Source organism: Lampris incognitus, chromosome 10 (assembly GCF_029633865.1).
Source record: "Lampris incognitus isolate fLamInc1 chromosome 10, fLamInc1.hap2, whole genome shotgun sequence".
NCBI classification, from domain to species: Eukaryota; Metazoa; Chordata; class Actinopteri; order Lampriformes; family Lampridae; genus Lampris; species Lampris incognitus.
Window position 1 is genome coordinate 58,884,713 of NC_079220.1, and position 15,886 is coordinate 58,900,598.

Here is a 15,886-nt window from a genome sequence, read left to right on the forward strand (position 1 = left end):
TTTGACAAGGCATAACGCAGTGGGAGTATATGCATGTGTGTTCCTACGTATGTATCTATATCTGTTTATCTATGTATCTATTGATGGATGGATGGATGGGTGGATGGACGGGTGGATGATGATAGATGGATGGATGGATGGGCGGATGAATTGATGGATGGATGGATGAATAGATGGATGGATGATGGATGGATAGATGGATGGGTGGATGGATGCAAGAAAGAGATAGTGTTTATTTCAACACTGACTACGCCTGTTGTCCCATGCTGTGGTTAATCTTCTCTTTCCACACGCTACAAGCTGTTTCAGATGTCCGTGCCTTGTGCCTGCTAAGCATCTTGTCAGAGGATTAAATCCACCACTTTAGGAGAAACACCGGCCGTTCAATCCTCGCTGTCCCATTTCCAAGCTGGAAATAAACGGCCCTTATTATCAGTATCCTATTAAAACAGTCTGTTCCTGCATTGGCACGTAATCCTACTGTAGGATTTAGTTCAAATATAGGTATATTCACACACACACACACACACACACACATGCATACTCACACACATGCATATTGCATACCCCCACACACAGAGTGACATACACAACAGTCGCACAATCAGGTACACAAACAGAAAAATCAATGCACACACAGGTTGTGTGTATGTTGGTTGATGCTAGGGCTGTGTGTTGGCCAGAATCTGGCAATACGATACATATCACGATACAGGGTTACCATTAAATATATCACCATATATTGTGTTACTGTAAGAAAGTTGATATATTGTGATACTGTAAGAAAGGTGATATATTGTGATACAGTAAGAAAGGTGATATATTGTGATACTGTAAGAAAGTTGATATATTGTGATACTGTAAGAAAGGTGATATATTGTGATACTGTAAGAAAGGTGATATACTGTGATACAGTAAGAAAGATGATATATTGTGATACTGTAAGAAAGGTGATATATTGTGAGACTGTAAGAAAGGTGATATGTTGTGATACTGTAAGAATGGTGACATGTTGTGAGACTGTAAGAAAGGTGATATGTTGTGAGACTGTAAGAAAGGTGATATATTGTGAGACTGTAAGAAAGGTGACATATTGTGAGACTGTAAGAAAGGTGACATATTGTGATACTGTAAGAAAGATGACATATTGTGATACTGTAAGAAAGGTGATATATTGTGAGACTGTAAGAAAGGTGATATATTGTGAGACTGTAAGAAAGGTGATATATTGTGAGACTGTAAGAAAGGTGATATATTGTGATACTGTAAGAAAGGTGATATATTGTGATACTGTAAGAAAGGTGATATATTGTGATACTGTAAGAAAGGTGATATATTGTGAGACTGTAAGAAAGGTGACATATTGTGATACTGTAAGAAAGGTGACATATTGTGATACTGTAAGAAAGGTGATATATTGTGAGACTGTAAGAAAGGTGATATATTGTGAGACTGTAAGAAAGGTGATATATTGTGATACTGTAAGAAAGGTGATATATTGTGATACTGTAAGAAAGGAGATATACGTACGTATTGTGATACTGTAAGCAAGGTGATATATTGTGATACTGTAAGAAAGATGACATATTGTGATACTGTAAGAAAGGTGACATATTGTGAGACTGTAAGACAGGTGACATATTGTGATACTGTAAGAAAGGTGACATATTGTGAGACTGTAAGAAAGGTGATATATTGTGAGACTGTAAGAAAGGTGATATATTGTGATACTGTAAGAAAGGTGACATATTGTGAGACTGTAAGAAAGGTGATATATTGTGAGACTGTAAGAAAGGTGATATATTGTGATACTGTAAGAAAGGTGATATATTGTGATACTGTAAGAAAGGTGACATATTGTGATACTGTAAGAAAGGTGACATATTGTGATACTGTAAGAAAGGTGACATATTGTGATACTGTAAGAAAGGTGATATATTGTGAGACTGTAAGAAAGGTGATATATTGTGAGACTGTAAGAAAGGTGATATATTGTGAGACTAAGAAAGGTGACATATTGTGATACTGTAAGAAAGGTGATATATTGTGATACTGTAAGAAAGGTGACATATTGTGATACTGTAAGAAAGGTGACATATTGTGATACTGTAAGCAAGGTGATACATTGCGATACTGTAAGAAAGGAGATATACGTACGTATTGTGATACTGTAAGCAAGGTGATATATTGTGATACTGTAAGAAAGGTGACATATTGTGATACTGTAAGAAAGGTGACATGTTGTGATACTGTAAGAAAGGTGACATGTTGTGATACTGTAAGAAAGGAGATATATTGTGATACTGTAAGAAAGGTGACATGTTGTGATACTGTAAGAAAGGTGACATGTTGTGATACTGTAAGAAAGGTGATACATTGTGATACTGTAAGAAAGGTGATACATTGTGATACTGTAAGAAAGGTGATATATTGTGATACTGTAAGCAAGGTGATATATTGTGATACTGTAAGAAAGGTGACATATTGTGATACTGTAAGAAAGGTGATACATTGTGATACTGTAAGAAAGGTGATATATTGTGATACTGTAAGAAAGGTGATATATTGTGAGACTGTAAGAAAGGTGATATATTGTGATACTGTAAGAAAGGGGATATATTGTGATACTGTAAGAAAGGTGATATATTGTGAGACTGTAAGAAAGGTGACATATTGTGATACTGTAAGAAAGGTGACATATTGTGATACTGTAAGAAAGGTGACATGTTGTGATACTGTAAGAAAGGTGACATATTGTGATACTGTAAGCAAGGTGATACATTGCGATACTGTAAGAAAGGAGATATACGTACGTATTGCGATACTGTAAGCAAGGTGATACATTGTGATACTGTAAGAAAGGTGATACATTGTGATACTGTCAAAAAGGTGATATTCTTTGTGCTTATGCTACTTCCTGTCTCAGTTTAGCGTGAGGGCTGTCCAGGCCTATTGTGTTGTCTGACTGTGGTTGCTCATGTCTGGTCAGTTTGTGCACATATTCTATCTGTTCCTGGGTGCCTAACTGTGTGTGTGTGTGTGTGTGTGTGTGTGTGTGTGTGGGTAATATCCATACAAGTGGATGAGATAAAAGTGAATGCATTCATGAGCTAAGGAGGGGGAGATAGCAAGGGGAGATAGCAGGGGGAGATAGCAAGGGAAGATAGCAAGGGGAGCTAGCAGGGGGAGATAGTAAGGGGAGATAGCAAGGGAGATAGTAGGGGGAGATAGCAGGGGAAGATGGGATGGGGAGATAGCAAGGGGAGCTAGCAGGGGAGATAGTAGGGGGAGATAGCAGGGGAAGATAGCAAGGGGGATAGCAGGTGGAGATAGGGGAGATAGCAGGGGACGATGGGATGGGGAGATAGCAAGGGGAGCTAGCAGGGGAGATAGCAGGGGAGATAGTTGGGGGAGATAGCAGGGGAAGATGGGATTGGGAGATAGTAAGGGGAGCTAGCAGCGGAGATAGTAGGGGGAGATAGCAGGGGGAGATAGCAGGGGAGATAGTAGGGGGAGATAGTAGGGGGAGATGGGAGGCCGTTTCCCCTGCAGAATGCCGTAACAGGGAGAACTGAAATGTCAGTTTATGTGCAGTGAGTGTTGACATTGATTTAGTTTCCACCACTGCTCCCCAGCAGTAGATGTAGGTGTGTATGAATGTGTGTCTGTGATTGTGAGAAGTTTTTGTTATCAGTGAGCAGTATGCTGCATTATGCAAATGAGTATGTTTACAATAAAAACGTCTGTTCTGCAGGACAAAAAAAGTGATGCGCCTTTGCAACTTAAAGCCCGCATTAGGAAAATGCAGCCGTTCAGTATTTGTGAGTTGATTTGTTGTGTTGTGTTGTGTTGTGTTGTAGACTGTAGGCTTGTTTTAATGGTTCAGAGGAGCCTCTGATGCAAGCAGACCTCGTCTGTCCAGTCAACCAGGAGGTTGTCTGTCCAGCCAAAGTTGTGTTGATTTAAATGTACATTCAGCATTCGTGCTGTCTGATGTGGTAAAAAGCCTGCACATCAGTCACATTGTTGTCGGAATTCAGTTGTTGGGGTGTCCGGGTGGCGTGGCGTGGCGTGGCGTGGCAGTCTACTCAGTTGCCTACCAACACAGGGACTGCCGGTTTGAATCCCATGTTACCTCCGGCTTGGTCAGGCGTCCCTACAGACACAATTGGCCGTGTCTGCGGGTACGAAGCCGGATGTCGGTATGTGTCCTGTTCGCTGCACTAGCGCCTCCTCTGGTTGGTCGGGATGTCTGTTCGGGGGGGGGGGAGGGGGAACTGGGGGGAATAGCGTGATCCTCCCATGCGCTACATCCCCCTGGTGAAACTCCTCACTGTCAGGTGAAAAGAAGCGGCTGGAGACTCCACATGTATGGGAGGAGACATGTGGTAGTCTGCAGCCTTCCCCGGATCAGCAGAGGGGGTGGAGCAGAGACCGGGACAGAGAGCGAGGTGATTGGCCAGGTACAATTGGAGAGAAAAATGGGGGAATCCACAATAAATGAATAAATAAGTAAATTCTATTGTTTGTTGGTTAAAATCCAACAGTGATGTGTATTTTCTTCAAAATGTACAGCCACAGTTTCAAGAGATGTTGCTCACCTTGTGTTAATCATATTAATGCGGTTTCCACCTCCATTATCTTTCAGATTTGGGCTGGGTTGCCATGACGAGCGAGGAGTGTCCCGTGCCGCTTGGGGGCGTGTCCCCGGCAGGGCTGGGGCTGTGTGAGGACTACAGTTCGGCGCAAGCTGATGACATCATGGAGGAGGTGGGGCCAGGGGATGAGGTCAGTATCGGCAGTGACCTAAGCACGCTCGTGGTGCCCTTCCCAGAGCTGGCACCTGTGGTCTTCTTCTGCCTCAAGCAGACAACCTGCCCTCGCAACTGGTGCATCCGCATGGTGTCGAGCCCATATCCTTTATGAGACCGAGAGAACGCACCGGTTCATCCACCGACGTAATCTGAGTATTCTGGCCTTTTGTGTTTTGTTAACCCTACATTTACTTTATTTGGGTAGTCTCCTACCATTTATTATTATTATTACGTTGATTAGCAAGCTTCTTAACAATGATAAAAATGGATTTGCAAAACTCTCCAATGATTTTAAAGCTTGATAATACCATACATGTGTCACAGGAAAACAGGGGGCAACTGCCCAACTTTAGGTGACATGGTAACTGGGAGCCGGGGCGGCACAGTGGTTAGCGTGGTCGCCTCACAGCAAGAAGGTTCTGGGTTCGAGCCCCGGGGTAGTCCAACCTTGGGGGTCATCCTCTCTGTGGAATTTTGCATGTTCTCCCCGTGTCTGTGTGGGTTTCCTCCGGGTGATCCGGTTTCCTCCCACAGTCCAAAGACATGTAGGTCAGGTGAATCACCGTACTACATTGTCCCTCGGTATGAATGTGTGTGTGGGTGTGTGGGTGTGGGTGTGGGCCCTGTGATGGCCTGGCGGCCTGTCCAGGGTGTCTCCACACCTGCTGCCTATTGACTGCCGGGATAGGCTTCAGCATCCCGCGGCCCCAGTTGGGATAAGTGCCTTGGATAATGGATGGATGGATGGATGGATGGATAGTACCATTTAAGTTCTGATTTTAGCAAGCCAACGAATGATGGGAACATTCAAAATGAATTAAATATGGCTACTATAATCATTAACACAGAGAAGAATGAGCAAGGCAGTTGAGTAATCCAGAGTAATCCAGAGTAATCCGGTGTTCAGTAAATTTTAGATGGTCCAATGTGTTAATTATTGTCCAGCGTTGTTTATTGTCCAGTGTTCTTTATTGTCCAGCATTAGTTACTGTCCAGTGTTACTTATTGCCCAGCGTTACATATTGTCCAGTGTTACTAATTGTCCAGTGTTATGTATTTTCCAGTGTTACTAATTGTCCAGTGTTATGTATTGTCCAGTGTTACTAATTGTCCAGTGTTATGTATTGTCCAGTGTTACTAATTGTCCAGTGTTATGTATTGTCTAGTGTTACTAATTGTCCAGTGTTATTTATTGTCCAGCGTTACTTATTGTCCAGTGTTACTAATTGTCCAGTGTTATGTATTGTCCAGTGTTACTAATTGTCCAGTGTTATGTATTGTCCAGTGTTACTAATTGTCTAGTGTTATGTATTGTCTAGTGTTACTAATTGTCCAGTGTTATGTATTGTCTAGTGTTACTAATTGTCCAGTGTTATGTAGTGTCCAGTGTTACTAATTGTCCAGTGTTACTAATTGTCCAGTGTTATGTAGTGTCCAGTGTTACTAATTGTCCAGTGTTATTTATTGTCCAGCATTACTTATTGTCCAGTGTTATGTATTGTCCAGTGTTACTAATTGTCCAGTGGTACTTATTGTCTAGTGTTACTAATTGTCCAGTGTTATGTGTTGTCCAGTGTTACTAATTGTCCAGTGTTATTTATTGTCCAGTGTTACTAATTGTCCAGTGTTATGTATTGTCCAGTGTTACTAATTGTCCAGTGTTATGTATTGTCCAGTGTTACTAATTGTCCAGTGTTACTTATTGTCCAGCGTTACTTATTGTCCAGTGTTACTAATTGTCCAGTGTTACTAATTGTCCAGTGTTATGTATTGTCCAGCATTACTTATTGTCCAGCGTTACTTATTTGTCCAGTGTTATGTATTGTCCAGCGTTACTAATTGTCCAGTGTTATGTATTGTCCAGCGTTACTAATTGTCCAGTGTTATGTATTGTCCAGCGTTACTAATTGTCCAGTATTATGTATTGTCCAGTGGTACTTATTGTCCAGTGTTACTTATTGTCCAGTGTTATGTATTGTCCAGCGTTACTAATTGTCCAGTGTTATGTATTGTCCAGTGTTACCAATTGTCCAGTATTATGTATTGTCCAGTGTTACTTATTTACCAGCGTTACTTATTGTCCAGTGTTATGTATTGTCCAGCGTTACTAATTGTCCAGTATTATGTATTGTCCAGTGTTACTTATTGTCCAGTGTTACTTATTGTCCAGTGTTACTTATTGTCCAGTGTTACTAATTGTCCAGTATTACGTATTGTCCAGCGTTACTTATTGTCCAGCGTTACTTATTGATTGCCTTTCACAGAATTGAACAGCAATTTTAACTTTGCAATTTTACACCTCATATGCGAAGCATGGTGAGGTAATATTGGATAGAGTGCCTTGCACGTTGGGTCCTCGGTCAGTATGCTCAATGTTACGGACTAGTCGGGTCTAGGGCTTCAGGGTCAAGCATGCAATACTACTCCTAACCTGGAGTGTGTGGAAAAGATGGAAAACGAGGGAAGACACAGAAAGAAGGACTGATTTACAACACTAGAGAAATAGCCGGGAGGTGGGCTAGCTTACCGAGGCAGCAGGCTAGCAGTTAGCAGGTCCCTCCCACAAGGCCTCGGCCATAAGGGTCTCAGCTCCTGTCGGCAGCTGACTCTGTCTCGGTAGGTCAGTTCAGTTTGGGTTGATGGTGTTGAGCTGGAAAGGTGTGAACCTGCAGTCTCCTGGACAGCGTGTTCCAAGGCGTATCCTGAGGCGCATGTTTGCAAGCTGCCGCCATTAACTAACTCCAGGGGGCGCACCTGCACCTCACAGTGACGTCCTCTTACAGACACTGCTTAACCACGCCTCTAGCCATTTCTCAAATGAAAACCCACCCAAGTATGGAAGAGAAGGAAGATGGGACAAAGGCAAATATGTCCTCCATCACTACTAACACTCAGGCATGCGTAAGACGCCACACCCTCTCAGCCGGTGGTCACAGCTGACGGGTGTCTGTTGTCCCCTCTCAGCCGGTGGTCACAGCTGACGGGTGTCTGTTGTCCCCTCTCAGCCGGTGGTCACAGCTGACGGGCGTCTGTTGTCCCCTCTCAGCCGGTGGTCACAGCTGACGGGCGTCCGTTGTCCCCTCTCAGCCGGTGGTCGCAGCTGACGGGTGTCCGTTGTCCCCTCTCAGCCGGTGGTCGCAGCTGACGGGTGTCCGTTGTCCCCTCTCAGCCGGTGGTCACAGCTGACGGGCGTCCGTTGTCCCCTCTCAGCCGGTGGTCACAGCTGACGGGTGTCTGTTGTCCCCTCTCAGCCGGTGGTCACAGCTGACGGGTGTCTGTTGTCCCCTCTCAGCCGGTGGTCACAGCTGACGGGTGTCCGTTGTCCCCTCTCAGCCGGTGGTCACAGCTGACGGGCGTCTGTTGTCCCCTCTCAGCCGGTGGTCACAGCTGACGGGTGTCTGTTGTCCCCTCTCAGCCGGTGGTCACAGCTGACGGGTGTCCGTTGTCCCCTCTCAGCCGGTGGTCACAGCTGACGGGCGTCTGTTGTCCCCTCTCAGCTGACGGGTGTCCGTTGTCCCCTCTCAGCCGGTGGTCACAGCTGACGGGTGTCTGTTGTCCCCTCTCAGCCGGTGGTCACAGCTGACGGGTGTCCGTTGTCCCCTCTCAGCCGGTGGTCACAGCTGACGGGCGTCTGTTGTCCCCTCTCAGCTGACGGGTGTCCGTTGTCCCCTCTCAGCCGGTGGTCACAGCTGACGGGTGTCTGTTGTCCCCTCTCAGCCGGTGGTCACAGCTGACGGGTGTCCGTTGTCCCCTCTCAGCCGGTGGTCACAGCTGACGGGTGTCTGTTGTCCCCTCACCCCATCTCCTTCCATCATTCTGTCATTACACTCACTCCTCTCTGCCTTGCTCTCACCCCAGTCGTACCCGTCAGTGCATCCTCACCCCAAGTTCAGCCTCTCTTCCTCTCTCGTCCAATTCCTCACTCACTCCTACACCCTCCTCTTCTCATCCCGTTATCTAACCTAGTGCTCTCCTCCCCTCCATATTCTCTCCTCCCTTTTTTTTTTTGGCATGGTGTTCTTCTGGTAATCCCTCACCACTTTCACAGAGTCGCTATCTCTCCTCTCTGCTGTATGTTCTGCTTCTGTTGTTTTTCATCCGCTTAGCCCTGACCTTGCCTACCTACATCCCTCTGTAACACCCCCCCCCCATCCACCCCGCACCACCTCTCCCTCTCCATATCTTTGCCTTTTTTTGGATGTGCTTTTCCGTTGCAGCAGAACATTCTAGTGTCTTGTCAAAGTAAGTGCAGAGTTTTCTCTCTGCACGTGCTCCCAATGATTCTATTTTACGAGCCGTCCCGGTCTCTGCTCCACCCCCTCTGCTGGTCCGGGGAGGGCTGCAGACTACCACATGTCTCCTCCCATACATGTGGAGTCACCAGCCGCTTCTTTTCACCTGACAGTGAGGAGTTTCACCAGGGGGACGTAGCACGTGGGAGGATCACGCTATTCCCCCCAGTTCCCCCTCCCCAACAGGCACCCCGGCCGACCAGAGGAGGCGCTAGTGCAGCATCCATCCACTCGTATGGGAAATACAGACCAGCATGCTGAGGAGGAGGCTTTGCACACTGTAATAACTTGAGCTACGGTCTGACCAGTTTATCGTACGCAGGTGCAGGACAGAAAGATTATATTTCTACATGACCACCGATACTTAACGTTGAACGGCGGTTCACTTCCATGAACTATCCTTAACCTCAGTTGTTGGTGTACATATCGGTGTCTGGCAGGAATGACAGTGGCCATTCTGATCATCTAGACAGGTCTATTGATTTACTGCTGCCTTCCAAAAGACTTCATCGACACTCGCTTTATTGAGCGAGCTGCTGAGGTTGCAAAGTGCGAGGCAATTCAGGGTCACCTCGACCTTTCGTGATCTCTCTCGTATGCGCAAAAAAAAAGTCAACTTTATCATTTGCATGACAAGAAGAGGGAAAAAATTGACTTCATTTACATTTTCTTTTCCATTCCTATTCAGTCAAAACCCTCAGAGAAGCAGAGCCCGTGAATTTGAACTTATATGAAACAGAACCTGCACAAATCATTTACCAACTATGTTAACTTCTGTCTGTTGTTTGACTTACACATTGTATAGAAAATATTTAGTCACCAGATCAAAGTGCAAAAACTGTATTTGGTTAATGAATATAATAATAATAATAGTAATAATAATGATAATCCATCAATAAAGAAGCTGCACAGTTCAAGAAAGAGCTTGATGTCCCAGAAACCCCACCAACAGAAAGTGAGGCAACTACCATCTACACCAAACGAGTGAAGCAGCAATAAAACACCATGGCCAGCAGCAACTGCAAACACCTGGGAGGACAAAGCAATGCACAGGAAGTACCCAAAAAGAATGAAAGACGCAGATGTGGACCAACCAAAGACACACCAGTGGCTGAGGAGCACCGGGCTGAAAGCAGAGACGGACGGAGGGCCTGATAATCGCTGCACAAGACCAGAGCCTGGCAACCAGATCCTGTCACCATCGCATCATCAAAGATGGAACCGACCCAGAACGCAGAATCTGTGGAACGTACCAAGAAACCATCGACCACATTGTGTCAGGCTGCTCGGAACTGGCAAAGACCGAGTACATGTACTGGCACTGGAAGATCTGCAGGAGTTACAAGACCAAGACCACTGAGAGTGGTACGAACAGCAGCCAAAAACGGTCACTGAGAACAATGACGTCACCATCCTCTGGGCCACGCCCATCCACCCTGACAGAGAGATAAAAGCCAACAAGCCCGACATCGTTATCAAGGACTGGAAGCAAAAGAGGTGCATGATCATCGACACGGCAACACCTCCCGAAAAAACACACCACAGTGAAAGTCACAGAGAAGTTGACCAAGTACAAAGACCTGCAGACTGAAATCAACAGGATGTGGGGCATGAAGCCCGAAACAGCACCAGTGGTCATCGGAGCTCTAGGACCCATGAAGAAGGGAATGGAAAAGTTCACCAACCGTATCCCAGGCAACATCAACATCAGCGCAGTCCAGAAGATCGGCCTACTCAGAACAGCCCACATATTACCACGAGTACTGTCAATCAAGTGACATCTGCCCCATACCGCCTCAGGTCCATAGTTTGGACCCGGCTCTACAGGATGTAAAACAGGAAACACGAAAGAAATCATAATAATAATAATGGGTGGCACGGTGGTGCAGTGGTTAGCACGGTCACCTCACAGCAAGAAGGTCTTGGGTTCGAGCCCCGGGGTAGTCCAACCTTGGGGGTGGTCCCGGGTCGTCCTCTGTGTGGAGTTTGCATGTTCTCCCCGTGTCTGTGTGGGTTTCCTCCGGGGGCTCCGGTTTCCTCCCACAGTCCAAAGACATGTGGGTCAGCTGAATCAGCCGTACTAAACTGTCCCTAGGTGTGTGTGTTGTGTGTCTGTGTGTGTGTGTGTGTGTGGGCCCTGTGTGATGGCCTGGCGGCCTGTCCAGGGTGTCTCCCCGCCTGCCACCCAGTGACTGCTGGGATAGGCTCCAGCATCCCTGCGACCCTGAGAGCAGGATAGGTGGTTTGGATAATGGATGGATGATAATCATTGTCATCATCATCTGATACCTAGCCTTTCCTCTGTGTGTGTGTGTGTGTGTGTGTGTGTGTGTGTGTGTGTGTGTGTGTGTGTGTGTGTGTGTATGTATGTTTGCACGTGCGTGCATGCATATAGTGTGTGAGTGTGTGTGCGTTACCCCGAAAGGTTTGGGCTCAACGAAAAAGACTGGAGGGTATTGGCTGGCTTATATGGATACTAATATATTAAAGAGATACTAATATATTAAAGAGATACTAATGTATTAAAGAGATACTAATATATTAAAGAGGTACTAATATATTAAAGAGATACTAATGTATTAAAGAGATACTACTGTATTAAAGAGAAACTAATATATTAAAGAGATACTAATATATTAAAGAGATACTAATATATTAAAGAATTACTAATGTATTAAAGAGAAACTAATATATTAAAGAGATACTACTGTATTAAAGAGATACTAATGTATTAAAGAGAAACTAATATATTAAAGAGATACTAATGTATTAAAGAGAAACTAATATATTAAAGAGATACTACTGTATTAAAGAGATACTACTGTATTAAAGAGAAACTAATAAATTAAAGAGATACTAATATATTAAAGAGATACTAATGTATTAAAGAGATACTAATATATTAAAGAGGTACTAATATATTAAAGAGCTACTAATGTATTAAAGAGATACTACTGTATTAAAGAGAAACTAATATATTAAAGAGATACTAATATATTAAAGAGATACTAATGTATTAAAGAGATACTAATATATTAAAGAGATACTACTGTATTAAAGAGATACTAATATATTAAAGAGATACTACTGTATTAAAGAGATACTACTGTATTAAAGAGAAACTAATATATTAAAGAGATACTAATATATTAAAGAGATACTAATGTATTAAAGAGATACTAATATATTAAAGAGGTACTAATATATTAAAGAGATACTAATGTATTAAAGAGATACTACTGTATTAAAGAGAAACTAATATATTAAAGAGATACTAATATATTAAAGAGATACTAATATATTAAAGAATTACTAATGTATTAAAGAGAAACTAATATATTAAAGAGATACTACTGTATTAAAGAGATACTAATGTATTAAAGAGAAACTAATATATTAAAGAGATACTAATGTATTAAAGAGAAACTAATATATTAAAGAGATACTACTGTATTAAAGAGATACTACTGTATTAAAGAGAAACTAATATATTAAAGAGATACTAATGTATTAAAGAGAAACTAATATATTAAAGAGATACTACTGTATTAAAGAGATACTACTGTATTAAAGAGATACTAATATATTAAAGAGATACTAATGTATTAAAGAGAAACTAATATATTAAAGAGATACTAATATATTAAAGAGATACTAATGTATTAAAGAGATACTAATATATTAAAGAGAAACTAATATATTAAAGAGGTACTAATGTATTAAAGAGAAACTAATATATTAAAGAGGTACTAATGTATTAAAGAGGTACTAATGTATTAAAGAGAAACTAATATATTAAAGAGATACTAATGTATTAAAGAGATACTAATGTATTAAAGAGGTACTAATGTATTAAAGAGAAACTAATATATTAAAGAGATACTAATGTATTAAAGAGATACTAATATATTAAAGAGATACTACTGTATTAAAGAGATACTAATGTATTAAAGAGATACTACTGTATTAAAGAGATACTAATATATTAAAGAGATACTAATGTATTAAAGAGATACTACTGTATTAAAGAGAAACTAATATATTAAAGAGATACTAATGTATTAAAGAGATACTAATATATTAAAGAGATAGATACTAATATATTAAAGAGATAGATGCTAATATATTAAAGAGATACTAATGTATTAAAGAGAAACTAATGTATTAAAGAGAAACTAATGTATTAAAGAGATACTACTGTATTAAAGAGATACTAATGTATTAAAGAGATACTAATGTATTAAAGAGAAACTATTGAAGAGATACTACTGTATTAAAGAGAAACTAATATATTAAAGAGACACTAATGTATTAAAGAGATACTAATATATTAAAGAGATACTAAGTGTGGTAAAGAGATACTACTGTATTAAAGAGATACTAAGTGTGGTAAAGAGAAACTAATATATTAAAGAGATACTAATGTATTAAAGAGATACTAATGTATTAAAGAGATGCTAATATATTAAAGAGATACTACTGTATTAAAGAGATACTACTGTATTAAAGAGATACTAAGTGTGGTAAAGAGAAACTAATATATTAAAGAGATACTACTGTATTAAAGAGATACTACTGTATTAAAGAGATACTAAGTGTGGTAAAGAGAAACTAATATATTAAAGAGATACTAATGTATTAAAGAGAAACTAATATATTAAAGAGATACTAATGTATTAAAGAGATAGTAATGTATTAAAGAGATACTACTCTATTAAAGAGATACTAATGTATTAAAGAGATACTAAGTGTGGTAAAGAGATACTAATATATTAAAGAGATACTAATATATTAAAGAGATACTAATGTATTAAAGAGATACTAATGTATTAAAGAGATGCTAATATATTAAAGAGATACTAATGTATTAAAGAGATACTACTGTATTAAAGAGATACTAAGTGTGGTAAAGAGAAACTAATATATTAAAGAGATACTAATGTATTAAAGAGAAACTAATATATTAAAGAGATACTACTGTATTAAAGAGATACTAATGTATTAAAGAGATACTAATGTATTAAAGATATACTACTCTATTAAAGAGATACTAATGTATTAAAGAGATACTAAGTGTGGTAAAGAGACACCTTCGTGCTGTTTCTGAGCACATTGTTAAGACGCCCCGTTTTTGAATTACAACCGAAAGGTAGGTGTGGTTTTATCGTTTCATAGCTATTGGCGACTGAAGTTTTCAGGGTGGTCGTGTGGCTGTGGCTGCACGGGCTAAACACTGGGGCTAAACCTCTTGCTGTAGAAAAATTAGAAATTCACTGGTGACATAGATAGATAGACAGACAGATAGACAGATCGATAGATAGGCGGATGGTAGATGGATGGGTGGATGAATGGATGGCAATACGGCTACCAAGCTCAATGATGAAATCTCAGCAAAACCAACTTCAACTTGAACTAGCAAGGAAGCGGGGGGGGGGTGTCTCTTCTTTTATAGCGCCCCGCTACGGACACGCCCTCTATGCTAATGGTGATTTGTGACGTGGCAAGGTACCACATTTTCACCGACTGGCAATCAGTTACTTGGCCGCCGGTGTCTCTCGTCTGGCCGTTAATGTGATTTTAGGGCTGCCATTTGTCTCTGATCACAGCCCCAGTCCTTACATCATGAACAACAGGACAGGTATCTCTTTAATCCAAGGTAACTCCAAGGCCTTGTACTGTGGCGCCAGCAGGATGGAAGATTCAAACAAGCCTTTACATACTGTACAGAAGCCAGCGCCGGGCTGGTATGGCAGGATTCTGTTTTATGTGGTTCTGACTGGTTTTGTGTAGTCAGAGAGACAATGTCCCGCCTCCCCGTCAGACGGACGGACAGCGAGGCAGGTGAGTAGATGTCGTCTCCTCAGTCTCTCCTCTTGCCGTGCAGACTTGGAGCGTGGTGTGGGGGAGGATACGTGTTCTAATGGCCCGGCTCCGCCATCTCAGCTGGCCCCGTGGCTCAGCTGCACACACACATGCCCCACACGACACCGCCGCCCGGTGCCTTCTGCCCCCCAGGGGGACTCCCACAGTAAGCCAGCTAAACATGGAGGCTGGCAACTCTGTGTGTGTGTGTGTGTGTTTCTGTGTGTGATGCCATTAGCGTTTTAGTTGAGATGGTTGATGTGGTTGAATCATAAAACAGAGATGGAGAGGCAAGAACACATACACACACAAACACATACAACACACACACACACACACATACACACACACATAACACACACAATAGACTGTCGCCTCTTTTACAACACTAGCAAAGATTAATCAGCGTTCCCTGCCAGGCAGTGTTAGGGAGAGCTGAAATTTAATGACTCAATTAGCCATCAATCAGTTTCACACACACACACACACGTGAGCGCACATAATGCAGGCACTGTTCACAGTTGAGCTTCACATACATACACACACACACACACACACGTGTGTGAGACTAGAACAAAGGTGTGCAGTAATGATGCTGGACAACACAGCAGGTTAGATAAGGGCTATGGAAGGGTGGGTTTGATGGTTGTCTCTTTTATGTTGTGTTTATCCATTTCTTTTTTTGGAGGGGAAACGCAGGTACACATTTTTCACAGCTTTTTTTTACGGCATTTCATTTTAACGTGGACATGGCTCGGATCTGAATGCTTCAGTGTGGGATTTGCACCGTCTACTTGTCTTCTTGTCTGTGAATGTTCTCATTCATCCAGGTCGTCATGGTTACCAAAGGAGTTGAATCAAGTGCAACTGGACTTGGTATATATCCGTGAAGACGTTTCGCCTCTCATCCAAGAGGCT

At 42.1% G+C, this 15,886-nt stretch overlaps 1 protein-coding gene across 1 annotated transcript in view; it reads left to right on the forward strand.

The window, feature by feature from the left end:
- Positions 1-4,665: 4,665 nt before the first annotated feature.
- LOC130119999 (voltage-dependent T-type calcium channel subunit alpha-1I-like) overlaps positions 4,666-15,886 on the forward strand; it is a 287,779-nt gene continuing 276,558 nt past the window's right edge. The window contains exon 1 of the mRNA XM_056288611.1: positions 4,666-4,913. Coding sequence (XP_056144586.1) covers positions 4,666-4,913 — 248 coding nt within the window. The remainder of the gene's footprint in view (positions 4,914-15,886) is intronic.